At 42.8% G+C, this 19,432-nt stretch overlaps 1 protein-coding gene across 1 annotated transcript in view; it reads left to right on the top strand.

Moving 5' to 3' along the window:
• The first annotated feature begins 374 nt into the window (after positions 1-374).
• Positions 375-19,432, top strand: part of FMNL2 (formin like 2) — a 254,022-nt gene continuing 234,964 nt past the window's right edge. Inside the window, 1 exon segment of the mRNA XM_015408483.1 lies at positions 375-432. Within this exon segment, the coding sequence (XP_015263969.1) occupies positions 412-432 (21 nt within the window). The 5' untranslated portion in view covers positions 375-411.

The following is a 19,432-nucleotide window of genomic DNA, read 5'->3' as shown; positions in this document are numbered from 1 at the left end:
AATAATCCTCTTAGGCTCCCTCAATATCCTTCACTGTTCTAGGGTCTTATTTTCCCCAGAGCTGCTTCAAAAATAGGAAGACCTTGAACATTTTTATGTTGTTTGAAAGGTGGTAAAAAGAAAACCCAGCATCTGAGTTATAATAATAAAAAAACTTCAATGAGTATGCATTTCGGGAATGTTCAAGAGTTGTTTATTATTGTGAAACGTTTCCCAGGATGGCCTTTTTCCAATCAGTTATTGCCTGCATTGCTATCTGTTGTGTGGACGGAGGCTGCTTAGAGGGAAGGTTGATGTGTCTCCAGAGTCTTTTGTTTTAATTTTTTTTTGGATGGGTTGAGCCGACTCGCTGTTTACTGCTGTAGAAAGGAGATGAAAAATTAAGGAGTAAGGTCTTCCTTTGGAGGCAACATGCTGATTAAGTCCTTGAATGTGAGTATGTTTATTCTACTAACCAGAGTAGCTTGGCTCAGTTCCCTTGACCTTGTTGGTTTTCTGATATCACTTTCGTATCACCATCTGCCATTTCCCTTTAGAATACAGACAGGCAGCACAATCCTAAACACAGTTACACTTTTCTAAATCCATTGAAGTCAATGAGTTTAGAAGGGTGTAACTAGGATTGCACTGAGAGTTGGTTTCCCTCACTTTTTTTGTGACTCTGCTGGTACTGGATATTTTGTGTAGCAAGATTTTTTTTTTCTTGTTCTTAACATTTGAAAGTGATTCATGATTTTGTTTTATCTTTCCCCTGACTCTCTGGTTGATTTTCTGGTAGATGCCTGTCAAAGGGCATATGAGGTGTACGGTAATCTAACGTTGGAGAAACTAGTGTATCTTGAAAGCGGAATGGATTTGTTCCAGATGACTTTCTAGCACTCAAGTGTAGGTCAGCTGGTAATCATCGCTTAAGACATTGTGCCCCAACTGATATACAGTCGCATTTCAAGATCCCTCAGTAAGATAACGTTCAGCATTTAAAATAGACAGTGTTGGCTTTTCCTGACAAGGCACTCCAGGTTGATTTTGCAGTGTTTGCGGGCATTCTCTTTGTTGTAAACATAGGCACCATGCTTTTGTAAGTATACTTGGCATTTTAGAATGGCTTACTGTTATCCTCACAGGTCTTCATGTGTATACTATGTATCCAGGTCAGTATTACCTACTCTGACTGGTGGCCACGAGAAACAGTGGTACTCAGCAAACTTTGGCTTGAGAATTCAGACATCATAAAATACCATACTAGTGGCATGCTAGGTGCAAACTATGTTTAACAAACCCTCATCTGAAATTCCAGTTTAATGCCAGCCAACAAAGCAGGGTTTGTTGAACTCTCTGTGTTCTGATGTCACAGCTAACCAGGGTTTGATCAAGGTCACAGTTACAAATCAAGGTTTATCCTGGCATGTGAATGGCCCTGATGTGTTAACATTTCTTGATATAGTCCTTCCATGATTAATGATATCACAGAGAATGGATCTCTCCAGTGGGGAAAAAAGACTTTGATCAGAGTCAGAAATGGCAGCTTATTTATTTTTAAACTTTATTTCATGTGCTGTGGATGGTGAGAAAACCTCTTTTTAACTTGTGAATTTTTGAGCTGCTGTGCTAAAGCGACTTGTTGGCTTTATTTGAACATTTCAGAGGATGAAAATTCATGCAGCCTAATACATTTTGGGTGAAAGAAAACTGTTTATTTAGCATTACTGACTTGATAAAATATTTTAATTTCTTCAAGACATTTGAAAGAAATGGCTGTGATTTTGGTGTCTCGTTTAAAAATATTTTTTATAATTTTATTTTAAATTTTAAATTATAATTTTTGAATGCATTTTAATAGAAATTAATTTTACAGTTCATGGGAAAAACTAACAGCCACTTCATACTAAATTGTAATTGTGCCACTTTGATTTGACCTTTCACTTGTTGCTCACCCATATTAGATACCCAGCAACTGTGTGGGTGTGTAAAGGGCCATCAAGCTGCTGCCAATTTAATGGTGACTCCATAGGTTTGCAAGGTATGACAGACCCCATCCACTTCCCTCCCCCAGAGGCAAGATTTTCTGTCTGTTTTTCTTTTTGTGTCCCTTCACTGACTGAGCAGCCCTGGTAACATGTATTCTTCTCTTTAAAGTAGCTTTAGCAGTCCCGCCCTGTGTCAATAATATGTAATGGCTATTTTCTCAGCCCAGGGCCTGAGGGAAAGGTTAGGGTCTCCCTTTAACTTAAACCCTTGAAAATGGCCCTTGAGATGCTTATAAAATTCAAAACTAACAGAAGGTTTTATTTAACATCAAGGGGAAAATGTCAGGTGAAGTCAGGGGTTGAAAATACTGAGGTAAAATAGTATAAGTGCAAACTCTTATTCTTATATGTCAGGCTAGTGAGTCTTTCTTGAATTAGTCACAGTTACTATAGTTCTTCATTTTGAGAGGCTTTTGTTCCTGGGTTTTCCCAAACTCTAGTTCACTTTATTTATTCTGATGCCCGAAAGGTTGGTACCCTCTTCCCAGTACCCAAACCCCTTCTCTTGGTACACCAGAAATCGTCTTGAGTTGCTAACTGACTTTTAAAGTCTCCACAAGCAGTATCCAATCACATTAGACCAGGGTATCCTTACTCCTCAGAGATAACGTTCCTTGTTTGACTGGGAAGGGATTCTTCTTCTCTCCCTAGAAGATTTTTTCCCTCTTCCTTTGGCCTGAACAGGAGACTTCTTTTGCTACCCAAACCTCCTTGCCAAACTTTTCCCCAGTCCACTGTCTGTGTTCAAACTGCTCTCAGCTAATGCTGAATTAAGACTATATTCATTCACAGATGAATTATGACCTTGTCAGCACTAAACCCCCTTTCTGTCAGTGCTAAAGATGATCTCAACACACTGTTAACTGTCACAGTTAAGGCAGGAGTCTGAATGTGTTCCCCTCAGCATCCAGCTCTCACCAGACTTTTTTTTTGCTCATCTGATGCCAACCAATCAGTTTGTCTGGAGCAGCCTGTCACTCAAGGCTCTCTGGCTCTGTGAAGTATTAACCCTTCAGAGTCCTGTAGTTTTATGTACAGCACTTTTAAGCCTCTTAAAAAGTGCAGTCCATCACACAAGGCAAGAAATAAGCAGGTGGTTTGCTGTTGCCTGCCTCTGCATATTGACCTTGGACTTCCTTGGTGGTCTCCCATCTACGTACTAACTAGCCCTGCCCCTACTTAGCTTTCAAGATCTGACAAGATTGGACAGGTCAGGGCCCCAGCAACTGACACAACTAATGAAGTCTGAAATGATAGGAAAGATTGCATATTGGGCTGTATATCCTGTCATGTCCCAAATCCATTGGTTTTCTAAGGGGAAATGTCGGTTTCCACTAAAAGGCGCCTGAATCAGTCAATTAATTTACTCCTCTATGACATCATTTGAAAGACAATAGCTTTATAGGGTTGAATTTAGGGTTGGCCATTTGACCTGTCAGAAAAGATTTGGAGAGTTGCCTTGCCTAATATTGTCCAAGCATTAATTCCAGTAGAACAACGTGATACTTCAGTCATCAACAGGCTTGATACAAATACTAATTATAAAGGCAAAATATTTAAACTGTTATTGGGAAGAATGAAATTCTTTCGAAACAATTTGTTAAGAAATGATTTTGGAATGAAATGGGGGGGGGGAAAGGAAAGCTGTGTTGAATAGCACTGTTGAGTTCAGGGAGTGTGTGATGATATTTGATCTATCAGATGACTAGTATATCAACCCAAATTGTATTTCACAAAAGTATTCCGATTCTTAGGCTGTCAGTTGCCTAATCTGGCTCCCAGTGAAATTATAGCAGCTAAACCAATAACAGTCAGAGAGGCCATTACTTGTGGAGATCTGATATGGCTTCACAGTAGATCAGCTGCATTTCAGCTCTAGTTAAAAGGAACTCAAAGCATCCTTTCCATTTTACTATTTCCTTTCCACTCAGCCATTGTATTTCACTGTGTAGAGAAAATAAATCTGCATTTCTTGACTTCCTTTCTCAGGTGGGCATTTGGCTTTAATGGTTAACGTAGCACTAACATAGCTCTCTTCAATACCATTCTTAAAACTGTTGTTGTATGGAGTCAGGCTGTAAGTGGATGTGAAGGAATGCCTGTTTTTGTTAAAGAATAGTCCTAAGTGTATTGTACTACAGTTTCTCTTTTGTATTTAACTGCCGAAAAAGGAGATTTGCATGTACAGACTTCTTCACTACCTCAACCAGGTATTTACACAGATGCTTCCTTAATAGGTCTAGGGGAAAAGAGTGGAAATGTCATAGTTGAGACATTATAAAGAAATGACAATGGAGCCAACAGGAATAGTGGGGAAGACATTAATTGTGGGTGAGTGATGCTAGGGAAGAATACACTAGAGCTACAGAAATCTGATGGTATCTTGAAGGTGCAGCTTTATGGTTCATTCTGTCTTCTATACTTGTGACAGGTATGTAAGACTTAAACATCTCTGCACTCATGTTAATGATAAAAACCCCAAAAAACAAGTTTCCCTTAAGCTTCTTTGCTTGGTTGCATGGAGGGAATTTGTACTCACTGGAGACAAGGCAATTTTATGAATCTTAAATAATGTCACTTGTGTTATTTTTGTTTCATCCTTGGCTTTGCATAATCTAGCAATCAGAAGCCACTTTAGAATCTTCCTGAACAATCCAAATCCTTCTGAAAATCTTTGCTTCATTGGTTTCCACACAGGTTAAAGTGTGACTGGAGTATGGCTGATGTGGCTCATATATGGTTAACCACCCTGGCCATATATCAGCCATCCTTTAACCATACAGTGGCCACAGTTTAGCCACACCCCAACTGCACTGTATACCCTAGCCACATTTTAATTGCACATTAGCCATACTAGGGTTGTTTCATTTTGTATATTCTGTCATTTCTCAAGTCACATATGAAAATACAGATTTGCTATCTTCGGGTCCAATTCTAGACCACTTCAGTCTGCTCTCCCAGGACAAAGTTGACAAGACTCTGGTAGCTGTGAAGCCTACCACATACCACCTAGACTCCTGCTCATTGTGGCTAGTTAAAGCTTGCGCCAATGAGGTGCAGATCCCCCTGAGGGAGATTATCAACTTGTCCCTTTCAACAGGGACCTTCCGTCCTGTCCTAAAAAGATCTTCTCTTGACCCTATGGTCCTCAATAACTACCGCCCAGTGTCTAACCTGCTGTTCCTGGGCAAGGTAATAGGGCAGTGGCAACGCAGCTCCTGATTTTCTTGGAGGATGCTAAGATCCCGGACCCCTTCCAGTCCGGCTTTCGCCTCGCCCATGGGATGAAGATGGTGCTGGTTGCCCTGGTGAAGACACCTCCGGAGACACCTGGATTGAGGCGGATCAGCACTGCTGATACTTTTTGATCTGTTGGCAGCATTCGTCATGGTTGACCATGATGTATTAACCCACCGCCTTGCCGACGCTGGAATATGGGGGCTTGCCTTGCAGAGGGTGGCGCTTGGGGGAGAGCTATCCCAGCGACAACCACTGGAATGGGGTGTGCTGCAGGGAGCAATTCTCTTCCCTATGAGCTGGGGTGTCACCAGTATGCAGACGACACCCAGCTCTATCTACTGATGGACGGCCACCTGGGTACGGCCCCTGGAGATCTGGAGGAGGCGTTACAAACCGTGGCTGGATGGTTGCATCAGAGCCGACTGAAGCCGACAGAGCCGATCCATCTAAGATGGAGGTCCTGTACCTGAGTTGCAGGGTACTGGGACAGGGAATTAGTCTCTCAGCTTTCTACGGAGCTCCGTTGTTCCCAACATCGGGGGTGAAAAGCCTGGGGGTGTTCCTGGATGCCTCCCTTTCTATGGAGGCCCAGGTCACCACCACTGCCAGGTCTGCCTTTTTTCATCTGAGGCAGATCAGGCAGTTGGCCCCATATCTCACCTCCCAAGACCTAGCTACAGTGATCCATGCAATGGTCACTTCCAGACTGGATTATTGTAACTCTTTCTACATGGGGCTGCCCTTGACTCTGCTCTGGAAGTTGCAGCTAGTGCAGAACGCAGCAGCATCCACCCGGCGCTGTACGATCTGCACTGTCTGCCTATTGAATTCCGGATCCATTTCAAGGTGCTGGTACTTACCTTTAAAGCCCTATATGGCCAGGGGCCGGCATACCTTTGAGACCGCCTCTCCCCATGTGAGCCCTGTAGAGCACTGAGGTCTACCAACCAACATCTCTTGGTGGTCCCCAGCCCCAGGGATGTCCGACTTGCCTCGACCTGGGCCAGGGCCTTTTCGGCCCTGGCCCCTGCCTGGTGGAATAAGCTCCTGGGTGAGATCAGGGCCCTGTGGGATTTATTACAATTCTGCAGGATTGCAAGATGGAGCTCTTCCACTGGGCTTTTGGTTGAGGCAGTGGGCATCTCCCTCCTTAGGTCAGCCCCCATCTGTAGCCTGAGTCCTGAGATCCTAAGTCTTAAAGATCTCAAAAAAATTAAATTCTAATATCATCAACCACTGAGGTATCTGGGTTTTTTTTTACTGGAGTTGTATGGCACCTATGAGTTATGTTATTTTATATTATGTTTTAAAATGCGGTTTTAATTGCATTGTATATACCATTGGAACCCGTCCTGAGCCCATTAAGGGGAGGGCGGGATATAAATCCAAATAAATAAATAAAAAGATCAGTCTTCAGTCTAGGGTTGCCTAGTACCCTCTGGCAACTGGTAGGGTGTGTGTGTGGGGGGATGACTTACCAACAGTGGGGGAGACTAGTCCAGTGTCTCAGTGATGTCACCCAAATACCACAGTATCATCATGAATGTGACGGTGTAACTTCTAGTGCATGCCAGGAGTGATGCTGTTGTGATGGCAGTGATGTTACTGAGAAGCCAAGCTTGGCCCTCTCCGCTGCTGGTGAGTCCTTGTGCCAGCCAGCTGATTGGCCTTGGAGGAGGTGGGGCTTGTGGGTGGGGACCCCCATCCCTTGGTGGGGGACTGGGAGCCCCACTTCAGTCACATCTCTTGGACAACTCAGGAAATGTCTCATTTCCCACAGAACCCATCATAAGCTCCCCTAGGAGAATGAAGTAGCAAACCTTTCTTATTTCTAAACGTTTTCTGTTTTAGGAGGAAATGACCTAACCCACTCAGCAGGAAGTTGTTATAAAATAGCAGACCCTTGATACTGATTACGCTGAAGACATTTAGAATTTTTCATTTCTCCCCCTCCCTCTACCCCTTTGTTCACAGGATATTTTTTTCTTGTGGAGATTACTAAAATGTGCTAAATGAAGAGAAAAATTGAATTGCACAACATGTTTCATGGCTATTAAGGAACAATAAACCTAAGACAAACTGCTCTCTGTTGTGGCCTTTTGCAGGAGGAAGGACTTAGTTGGACACCATTCATGCCCTCTTTTACGGAGAGACTCCATTTGAAACTTGAGTTAAACGTAGCATAATGTAAAGAGGCACAGGCTTGCTTCACAGATGTTTAAGCTGAATTGTGCTGCTTGTCTTTATTTCTCAGCTGGGGTTAAGCCCCGAACTGTGCAAAATGAAAATGGCCTTTTTATTGCCTTGGAGGCTACATTGTTGGGTTAATGCCACGGATGCTTGGTGATGAATGCTGGAGCCCCAAACAGCTGCCTTTGGAGTGTGCTGGAATTGTGATCCAATATGCTGCTTACCAGCCCACTAGGGCAGGGTGGCTGAATCAGATACACTGATCCAGTGTTACTTTGCTAAAGTTTATTTTTTTATGGGAACAAATGGGTACACATGATGTTAAGTATAATCCCCCCCCCCCAGTGTCTACCAGAGCTATGATAAGCAAACAATTTAAAAACATGTTTTGCTGCATTTCCAGCAAAAAAACCCCACACAGCTCTTGTTCCTGATCTTCAAACTGTTTAAGGTTAATGAATCCAAAACAAAGCATTGAGATTGATTAAAGTATGAGTTTAAACACAGCACTCCCCTAAACATTTGAAGCATCTGAAAAGGCAGTGCTATTCTCATCGTGCAAGCCATGGCTGTTTATTGTGAGATTTTGTCATTCACTTGAATGGAATCTAAAGTACAGTTATGCTCCCTCTAAGTTGTGGAGTCTTGTGAGCAAAAATTCTACTTTGTGAGCTACTGGCATTGAAGTTGTGAGCGAGCAATTTGGCTACTGTATAAATTAGTTTGCTCTGGAGCCATCCTTCCTGAGCTAAGACAAATGTGTGAGCTGAAGGCTAAAAAACTGTGAGCTGGCTCACACTAACTCAGCTTAGAGGGAACACTGGCAGCTGTGTTTGGGTGGAATCCTAGAGTGTTGCTCTGTGGCTACAGTTACGCTTCTGTTCATGCTGGAACTAACTTCATGGTGTTGGAATGACAAATTAACATGTCCCCTTCCCCAAGCTCCTGCTGGGTGCTGGCGCTGGACTGGCAGTTCTAGCAGAGCATTTCTCCAGGTTAAGGAGACTTCTGCTATGGAACGTGCTTATTTGGCCAGAACAAGAATGCCTGGGCTGGTGGAAGTCTCCACCGTTAAAACATTTGGATGGCACTTGTAGTAACTCTTTACATGGATTAAACCAGGGCTTTTTTTGTAGAAAAAGCCCAGCAGGAACTCATTAGCATAATAGGCCATACCCAACAGCAGAAACTCATTAGCATATTGGGCCACACCCCCATGTTACCAGAAGTGTGGTCATCCAGCTACACCAACCTTTTGCTTCTTATTCTGTTTACCTTGTTTGTTGTCAAAACCCAGAGCTTTTTTTGTAGCAGGAACTCCTTTGCATGTTAGGCCACACACCCCTAATGTAGCCAATCCTAATGAGTTTCTGCTGTTGGGTGTGGCCTATTATGCTAATGAGTTCCTGCTGGGCGTGGCCAACTCGGGAGCCAGCCGGAACTCCGTTCCTGTGCGTTCCTGCCCAAAAATAGCCCTGGATTAAACTCTTTTATAGTGCACCTCCACTGGGATAGCAGGTAACAGAGCTATTCTCTCTGTGCAAAGGAACTAGGCATATCTGCCCATTCTTTCCTCCCCTCTTTGATGTGGCCTTGAAGCCTTTGACACATGCAGTCCAACATAACGAGCACAATCAGCATGATCAGCTTCAGAGCTGCTGGTAAAGAATATAAAATTTTGCTTTATGCTAATGATACCCTCCTGGCATTCACTAGTCCCATGTCTGCTGTACTTCTTGTTAATGATGTACTTTGGAGCACTTTCTTAGATACACCATTAAGTGAAAAGATACCTGAACTTTTCCACTCCAGGTTAAAATTCTCAGAAAAGGTATATTATGAAAATTGGGACTGTTGTTGGTCCATGGACAAAATGAAATATTTTGGGAATGGGTCTTCCCCAAAGCATATAATTCAAATGGTTAGAATAAATTGGACCCAAACTAATAGGAGAATTAGAGTACTGGAATATATTAGATCTTGCACATTGTGAATGAGTAAAGGTGTTAGATCACATAATATGAACTTTCAGTGCATTGTCTCTTCCCATTATTTATAAAAATAATACAGCCCTTTCTTCATTCTGACTCAGAGATAGGGAGGATTTTTCGAATTTAACAATGGCATAGAGCAGGGGTGTCAAACCCTTTTGTTAAGAGAGCCAGATCTGACATAAATGGGACTTTAAAAAACGAAAGTACAGCACACGGTAATAAGTAGCAGAGAATAACAAAACCTCAAAAAACAACTGTGTGCTAAATTTCCTGCAGGATATTCACAAAGGAGATTTCATTTAAAGTGAAATGCATCTATCGTCTGAAATAAATCTGTCCGTGCAATCCATCAAAGGAAAATGCAGAGGCCAAAGAATTAATATACAAGATAAATATACAAAAAGTCCAATACTTTTCCTAGGTAATTTTTCCATTGTTTCAGACCTCTGGTCCTTCCTCAGGAACAAAGAACTGTAAAAAGTACAAAATACAATAATATAATGAACACTTATTTCAACAATATTTTATAAAGCATAATCACAATATTACACATTATTAACATCATTGCATTATTGTCACTGTTACATAGAGTCTCCAAACTAGAGTCACATTGAATCTTACCAACTGTTGAGAGTCTCATTCCATCTCCTTATAAGATAATGCTTTTCCTTAAAATTTAGAATCGGCACAATGTGCGGACCGCAAAACAAGTATAACACACACTCGCTCTTTATTGGGCAAGGTCTCCTTAGCTCTAACCAGCACCTCTAAAGACTGCTTCAGTGTATCAGGAGCAAAACATGCGTTAGAGTATCCAGCCCACTGAGTCTATTTCATGGATCTGAACTGAATACAGTTGGTTGTTCCTTGCTGGCATTTAACATTGTAGACGCCCGTACTGTATTTGTAACAAAAGTTGCCAGTTCTAGGTTTAAAAATTCCTGGAGATGCCGAGCCTAATGAGTCTGTTATATGAGTCTAAATTAACTGCAGCTAAACAACCTTTAATAAAGGTAAAGGCTTCTCTTGCTCGAAAGCCAGTCGAATCCGACTCTAGGGATGCGGTGCTTATCTCCGTTTCCAAGCCGAAGAGCCAGTGCTGTCCAAAGACGTTTCCATGGTCATGTGGCCGGCATGACTAGATGCCAAGGCACACGGAACGCTGTTACCTTCCCACCGAAGCGGTAACTATTTATCTACTTGCAATTTTTTGCTTTCGAACAGCTAGGTTGGCAGGAACTGGAACCAGAGACAGGAGCTCTCTCTGTCCTGTGGCACTCGGGTCTCGAACTGCTGAACTACCGACCTTCCAGTCAGTGTCTTAACTCCTGGATACAGAATTCCTGGAAATCTGAAAAATTGAATATATTACAAATGTATTAGCCTACTGGGTTTATTACATAGGTCTAAGTAAGCTACAGCTATACATCTCTTCCAAAAAAAACCCTATGATACTGTAGTATTGAAAGTTGCCAACTCCTGGTTACAATGTTCCTGGAGATTTGACATAAATGGGACTTTGTTGGGTCAGGCCATGTGTGTCATAAAATGTATTTATTTTATTTATTTATTTACATTCAGCTTATATCCCACTCGAACCCCTCCCACGGGGTCTCTGAGCGGCTTACATAGTTTATTATCCCTAACTATGGGCACATACATCATTGGGGTGGGATTGCCTACCAGCACCCAGTGGGGTTCAGTTAGTATTTCCTCAGCTTGTCTCGGCTCGGCTCCTGGCTTCAGCTCGGCCTCTCCATCCACTCTTTCTTCAGACTTCTCGGTGGTCTTCTGGAGTCAACAGGCCATTTGTCGCGCCGACCACAGCGTGGCTCCGGCTCCGTCCCTCAGGCTCCGCCACGCCTGCGCCGCTGGGTCTTTGCGTTTCTTGGCTCCTCCTCTGCCGCCGGTCCACCGCTTGATGTTACGTCTTTCTTTACTTCCGCTCGCCACCTTGCCTGCCACCGTCGCTCGCCGAATCGCCGCTGCTAGAGTCCCACCCCACCTCCCAATGGAGGAGGGTGCTCCCTGCCTTCTAAGGCAGGTACCCATTCATCTACTCGCAAGTTGTTTTTAAGGCTTTCGAACCGCTGGGTGGGCGGGAGCTGGGACTAGGGCCGGGTGCTCACTCCGGCCGCGGTGGGTCTCGAACAGCCTACAGGCTGTTCGCTGGATGTTAAGGCAGGTGCTTTTGCTCCCTGCGCCACCGCTCCAGATTCCAGGTAGCAAAGATATGTAATTCCAGGTAGTAAAGATATTAACTTTATAAAATAAACTGACAAACACTGTTAACGCTTTTTAACTTAAAATACAAACATGCTTCAAACAGTAACACTCTTGCCATGTTTTCTTTATTTAACAGTCTTTGATAACTGACACCTCCCAAAGCTTCCCCCCCAAAGCTGTCTACCTAAAATGAAAAGGTGGGGGGGATAGTGAGATTTGGCAATGGACTTTTAAAAATAAAACATCAATAAAAAGCACAAGGATCACAGCAGAAACTAAAAATAAAACCAAAATATAAAAAGGTCCTCCCCCCTGTCTACTCAGAGTGGCAGTGGGTTTCCAGTGTAATCTCCCCCCTTGGCTGTGGGTTCCCAGGTTAGAGTACTTGCTCAGGCACCTGTTCTCAGGTCCATTCAGCAGAGACAAGCTGACTCAAAACATCAGCCCTTTATTTGCAAGGAGACAACCTCAGCTGGCATACAGACACTGGAATCTGAAACTACTTGAGCCCCACTCTATTTAACTACATTGCAGCTCAAAAAAAGTTGCAAAAAATTCAGAATGGATTTTCTGGACCTAGATAGACTACTCTGGGACTGGAATGACAGCCTCCAGAGTGGAATTCCACTCCCAGAATGCAGCTGCTACTCCCAGGGACTGTCATTCCATTCTGGGGGCTATGATCCCAGTCCCAGAGTAGTCTATCTGGGCCCAGAGACCTTAAAGGAAAATCCATTTCACATTTTCTTTGCAACTTTTTTGTGCTTTAGCCCAGAGGAGTTTTCTGCTGGAGGAGAAACAGGTGAAGAAGTTTGGCAGCCCCGATTTCCCTTGGAAGGGTGAGGATAGGCAGGCAGGAGGGTGGGGGTGGGGTACAGAAGAGAAGAGAGCCACGGGCCAGATTAAAATAATTTTGTTGAAGTGGTTGCAGAACTCTGTTCTGGCACATTCCATCAGAAAAAAAGCCCTGCATGATATCACCTGCTACCTGATCCTTTTAGCTGGAGATGCAAGCTGTGGCCCCTGCCCCAAAAAGATAGATGATATCATTAGCATGTCTAGTTGGGCCCTTACTGATCAGATTTACTGAGAATCTACTGAGATTTAATTACTCTGATTATGTCAGTTCTCTTAAGACATGCGGAATCTGATATTTTATGTATACTTAGAAATTGCAGAGTTGTCTGTGACTAAAATGTGAGTGATCTTTTGTTAAATTTTGAGAAATGAAGAGAAGAAGAAAAAGAGATTGGATTTATACCCCGCCCTATACCAGGCACACCTATTTGTTTGAATTTGTGCAGGAGGATAAAGCCGAAGAAATCAAAAACAGATGGAAGACTCAGACTTTGTGCCCGTGGCTGGGAATAAAGGACCAATGACTAAGGGGCAGAGGGAGGGAGGGGGGGAATTTAACGATTATTTAAAGCAAGGAGACAAAAGATATGATGTAATATATAGAAAACTTACAAAAATAAACGTATTAAAAAAAGGATTTATACCCTGCCCTTCACTACTCAAAGGTGTCTCAGAGCAGCTTACAAACTCCTTTCCCTTCCCCTCCCCACAACAGACACCCTGTGAGGTAGGTGGGGCTGAGAGAGATCTTGACAGAAACTGCTCTTTTTCAAGGACAGCTCTTATCAGAACTACGGTTTGCTCAAGGTCATCCAGCCAGGCGCAAGTGGAGGAGTGGGGAATCAAACCCGGTTCTCCCAGATTAGAGTCCGCGCACTTAACCACTACACCAAAGTGGGTCTTGAAACAAGTTACAGATATCCTGCAATGAGACACACAATCGAAGCATACAACCCTAAAGTAGTGGAAAGTGCACCCCTCTCCAGATACTGAAGACTGGGTAGGAGATCTTCTTGATCTCTCATCTAAGGAATAGAATAAATGTAATGACAAGTTTTATTGTAACGGTTGAGATCATCAGTACTGACCAAAAAAGCTGAGTTTGATCCATGTGTTCACCAGCCTTATGGTTCAGTCCTTTCTCTTCCTCCCATTTAGAAATTATATCCTGTGTATTTTGCTGGCTTCAAGAATCAGGGCTTTCATAGTTACAGTGTTGGACAATAAATGTTAACAATCTCTTTAGTGAACTTCTAGACAGATATTGTCATGAATCAGCCAGGGCTCAGCAATAGCGAGGATTCCTCAGGAGAAGAGGAGCCCTGTGTAGCCAGCCTTGAGTTAACGGGAGCTGACCAGCAGGTAAAGGAGCTGCAGGCTTGTCAGGATTCACAGCCAACAGCTGGTACAGAGCCACCAACATCCTCCAGCCCTGATTCACCAGGTGAACTTCAGTTGGCCATTCGCAGCCCACCAGTATCACCTATATCCTTAGAGCACTGCAGACGAAGGCTGAGAACACAGCTACAGACGAGACGGCAGAGTGCACGCCTCCTGGCCCTATGCCGGCTGCTTGCTGATAAGGAAGATGAGTACTTGCAGGAGCTTCTGAGTAACTGGTTGGAAGCATGAGTTTCAGGTGTGGGGCTATAAAACCAGCTAAGAGAGGCTGTTAGGTGTAGACGCAGTGCATACAACAGATGCTAAGCCACCGACTGCTTTGCCTATCTGGACTCCTGACCTTGGGCTGCATGACTCTGCTTTGCCGGACTTCTGGCACCTGATATTCGAAGCCTGCAAGCCAGTACAAATATTTTCCTTCATTTCTCTTTAAGAAACTAGTTTTCCTGTATGTTTAACAGTTGTGCTGGATGTATGTTATAATCTGAAATGTCACAGTGGTTTTAATTCTGATCTCTCTTTCTGCTCTTGCTAGGCTCACTCAAGGGTAATTTTGGTGACCCCTTCCACTTCCAACTTTGATCTCTGAGATTTGTGTGGGGGTCCACTGAACCACAGGGGCACAACTTGAGGGTCATAGATGGCAGTGGTGAGAGAGAGAAGGAGAGAAAATTATGATTTATGGAAAGCAGCTCCACTCACACTGCTTAGAATCCAAGCTAGTATTTTTAAACTTATGTCATCTTTCAAAGTTTACCATGGAAATTCTGGCTGCATTGATATTAATAGTAAAAGATGCCGAGAGTTGTATTTTCAAGGTGAAAATCCTGGAGTTGTTCCACATTTAACCTCCTCTAGAGATGCTCGGATAATGTGCACTTAATAATTAATCTGCACTGATTTATGTTCATGGACCCATCAGTTAATAAGAAGTGTCACGAACACTTTAAAAAATTGTTGCAATATGTTGTCAGTGTGAATTCAGGAGTAGGCTTCTGAGGGAAAAGCTACACTGAAGAGGAATGTATCTTTTTTTCTGCCCAGTAAATGCAGATGTAGCAATTTAGCATAGGCCAGGATTGGGTTAACCTTGTTATGAATAAGGCCATGATGATAAAGCATCGTTGATGCAAGAATAGCAGTGGGTGGGTGATAAAATGCAACAGAAGGGAAAGTTATTATTGTGACACATTCAATGCTTAATCAGTACTAATGCATTTAATATGACATGGCAATCAAGCTAAAGTTGCTGAGCTGAGCTAATGGGCATAAGTATGACAAAAAGGTTCCCCCCCCAACTGATTAGCTTCGTCCTTAATATTGAGTGTTCAGCATTACATAAGAACATAAGAGAAGCCAGTGTTGGATCAGGCCAATGGCTCATCCAGTCCAACACTCTGTCACACAGTGGCCAAAAATACCAGGTGCCATCAGGAGGTCCACAGTGGGGCCAGGATACTAGAAGTCCTCCCACTGTTGCCCCCCCCCCCAAGCACCAAGAATACAGAGCATCACTTGCTCCAGACTGAGAGTTCCTATCCATACCTTGAGGCTAATAGCCACTGATGGACCTCTGCTCCATATGTTTATCCAATTCCCTCTTTAAGTCTCATGAAGGTATTAAACCAATTTATTATCCCATTAGTAACATCAAGAGTTCAGTTTCACTCTGCTGCTGAAGTCCAGGTGGGGGCCTGGAGATCCCCCAGAATTACACCTAATCTCCAGACTGCAGAGAGCAGTTATGCTAAGGAAAATGGCTGCTGTGGACGGCGGACTGTATGGCATTATGCCCCCGTTGTGGCCCCTCTCCTCCTCAAACCCAGCCCCTCCCAGGCTCTACATCATGATTTCCAGAAATTTCCCAATCCAGGGTTGACAACCCTACATATTAGTATTGTTAGGAACCGGGATATCATATTAGCTGAAAGCTTACTTAACACTGGTAAGTCCAAAACAGATGATGGTGGAGAAAATGATGTTGCTGTCTACTGAGTAGTGATTTCCGAACTTTGTGCCAGGGCATACTAAGATAGAACTGCTGTGAAAATAAAGAAGTTAAACAGCTAAAGTCTTCTGTGAGCCCAGAGTACTGCTTCTCCAAAGAGGCTGCTTGCTGCGTCAGGATTCATTACCCTGGCCAAGTCTGTCCAATCAGCCTTCCATAGAGGCTGATCATTCTGCTATATTGGGAGACATTGGGCCATTTATTCAGTTATTTATTTACTTCATTTATATTCCACGTTCTCCCCCCCCCACAATAGAGACCCAAGGTGGGCTTACATTTGTCTCCTCTCCTCCCTTTCCTCACAACACCTGTGTGGAATATGTTAAGGTGGGAGTGTGTGGCTGGCATAAGGTTACTCAGCAAGCTTCCGTGACAGACTGTGGATTTGAAACGGGGTCTCCTAGATCCTAGTCCAATGCTGTCACCACGACACCATGCTGGCTGGCTGTGTTACCACTTTCTGCTCCACATGTTGGTTGGGTTCTGCTTTAGAATCTATTTTTTTAAACTTTTTAAATAAGTGTATCTCTTTTTTGTACTTTTTAATAATTGTTGTATTAAAATTTATTTTTTTTTAAAGAGAGTGAGGGCATGCATTTCCTCTATATCTTTTGAACTTCTGAAGGCAGCTCTCTGGCTTCTGGTGGGGACAGATTGCTGGACTAAGTGGTTCTCATTTTCTGTTCCTCGAGGTCTGGTTTAAATGAGATGCCAGTTCTGTGTTCATTAACAAGAACAAAGGAACTGTGTGTACAGAGCTCATTCATACAGAATCTTATATCTGCACTGGGTTGCCAGTTCTGTACACACAGCATGCCGGTAGAGAGTCCGCTGTGGTCATCAGTTGCTGGTGTGATCACCCCACCCATGCAGATAACATGACTCAGGTTAGACATAATGATAGTTGCATGGGATTCTGCAAAGTAATTTTTTAAATCTGTTCTTTGCATCCTGTTTAAATCAGAGCCACTGGGATTTGATGCAGTGTTGTGTTTCTTCAGAACTCTTATACCTTCTATGCTGGGAAGAGTTTCCATCTATAGGATTTCTATGTATTGTGCACTTGAAGAGTAGTCTCATACAGGCTAAACCTGTATATGAAACTTGCCCTTCAGTTTTGCTTTGAATGTACATATTTTGAGGAAGGTTTTGTGTGCCCTTTTGGCATTGCTGGATAGTTTTCTCATTAGCTGTATTTCCTCCTAAAACAGAGAAGACTAGGTTGCCATATTTGTTTGGACTTCTAGAGGTCAAATGTGGGTTGTAGTCCCCCATAATTCTAGTCTGAAATCAGAACATATTAAAGTGATCAAGAAAAACTTAGTAAACAAGTCCATTGGGCAAAGAGTAAAAAAAGAAAGACACACTTGACGGCAAGTTAACAAACAGCCATTGAAGACCATGACCTTTTCTCAGCCCCCAGCCGAATGACTCTTGGCCAGCCATGTCCTTTTTTCTCAAAGGCCAGGCTTTCTCCTCTTTTTTTAAAGTCTCTCTTACTTTCTGATTCTTTATTTAACTGGTACCAGAATTCAGTATTTTGAGAAGTAATTTCTAGTGAGACCCCCCGTGTGCTTATACATATTATTAGAAACTAAGCAATCAGACGTATAGAAACTACAACTGTGAAATGTTATACACAGTCTATATTTATTTTGTCTTCAGAATAAACTTAAAAAACCAAGTTAATGTAAATATAGGCTAGTTAGGAATTGTTAAGTCTGTCATGCAAGAATGCTGGCTTACATCCTTCCATTTTGCTCAGGGAGGGTGGAAGCCCCCCCCCTCTAGAAAAAGGAGCTTTCCACCAATGGGAGTGGCTCTTCCTTCCATTAGAGGAAGGCTGGAGGGAGGATTCTTTGTGAAGCGTAGTAGGAGAATACAAGCTACTAAAAACCGTTAATCTTATTGTCATAGTATCTCTCATTGGTTCTTTGGGTTCGTCACATAAAGATACATCAAATGCAGCATTGTAGTTCTAGCAGCAGCATTCATAGGCTACTGAAGTGCCACACTAGCTGTGGTCTGGCAGTAAATTGCATTAATGATGTCTGGAAATTCTGATAGTGTGAATTGCCTGGATTACATGGTTAGTTCCTATACCATAGTTGCAGATGATGGCAAAGGAAATAACTACTCAGTCAAGGCTGCCCTGACAGCTGGAGCTTCTCTGTGTCACTGATGTGAAGAGGATGGTTTTCAACATCATTTAGTTGCTAGTATTGTATGAACTGGGCCTCATTTACTTTCTTGCCCATTATAGCAGGTTTCAGTGGGGCTTGGGGAATCCCATCTCGGCATTAGACAGGATTATGTCAGAACCAAGCCACTGCAAGACAAACCTGAGTTTTACAAGCCTGGTATGAATGGCCACTATGTCCCAGTGGAACAAAATGGCTTGCTACGTGGCCCTGGATAATATATGGGGGGGGGAGTTTTCTCTTCCCCCCACAGTTCTCCACCTTCTAAAGGTGATATAATTTAAGCACCAGTGATCTACCTTGTGTTATGACATAGATCATTTACACCCAGTTTGTGTCCTTGTATCATTCAGGTTTCTGTTACAGTGACAAAATAAAGCTTTGTTTTATCTGTGGCTTGTGAAACCAGGAATTGACTAACAGGTGATCACTCACTCAAATCCTGGTCTTCCTAGACAAATGCTGGTGTCATCACCTTCACTCAGTTCCTGGGGATGGTAGTACCAGGGAATAATCTTGGGTTAAGCCAGGAGGTCTGTATTTGCACACAAAACCATGCACAACAAACTTTAAAGCATGGGTTTAGATCTGGTTTGACGTACTCATGTTTGGTATCTGAATGGAATCCATCTCACTTCAAGAAGGGAACAGTTGACATCATAGCAAATACAGCACACAGGAATATATTATGGATATATTATGGATTGTATGTTATCTAAATTAGTCCATTGTGGTTTTGGCCCCAATAAGTTTCTGTTCTTTGTTTTGTAAGACTACCTGTCCAGTGTACATCACCTGTATGGTCTCCACAGTTGACTAAGGCAATAATTAAAGAATTTAGATTTTCCCCCATTTTACTTCGCCCCTTGTTTTAATAGTCTGTACCATTGATAAACACTATAGAATCCCCCCGCCCTACTCATTGTTTAATTTAACTGAGACTGTGATCTCATAAAGTTGCATTAAAAAAGCTGTTCAGTTTATAGCTTTGGAAAGTAGTAAGTAGGGGATTAAAGACTTCATTTTGAGTTGTCTGACATCCCAAGCAATTTGTCAGCTGTGCTTTTCAGATTAAGAAGATTTTAGACTGTTGTTTAGAGATAAGGAAATTTTGCTACCCATGATAACACATCTTGTCTCCTAAGAACATAAAGGATGGTTTTCCCTGTGCAATTGTGTAAAATTCATTTTTAAGTGCACATCTGTATTTTCAAGTCACGCATTCAAACAAACAGAAAATATTTTCTTCTCATGTGCACTGTTATGTATGCAGGTGTTCACTTTTCA

Source organism: Gekko japonicus, unplaced genomic scaffold (assembly GCF_001447785.1).
Source record: "Gekko japonicus isolate JY-2015 unplaced genomic scaffold, Gekko_japonicus_V1.1 scaffold998, whole genome shotgun sequence".
Classification (NCBI taxonomy): Eukaryota; Metazoa; Chordata; class Lepidosauria; order Squamata; family Gekkonidae; genus Gekko; species Gekko japonicus.
The sequence above is the reverse complement of the archived record's forward strand: the minus strand, read 5'-3'. Positions and strand labels throughout refer to the sequence as shown.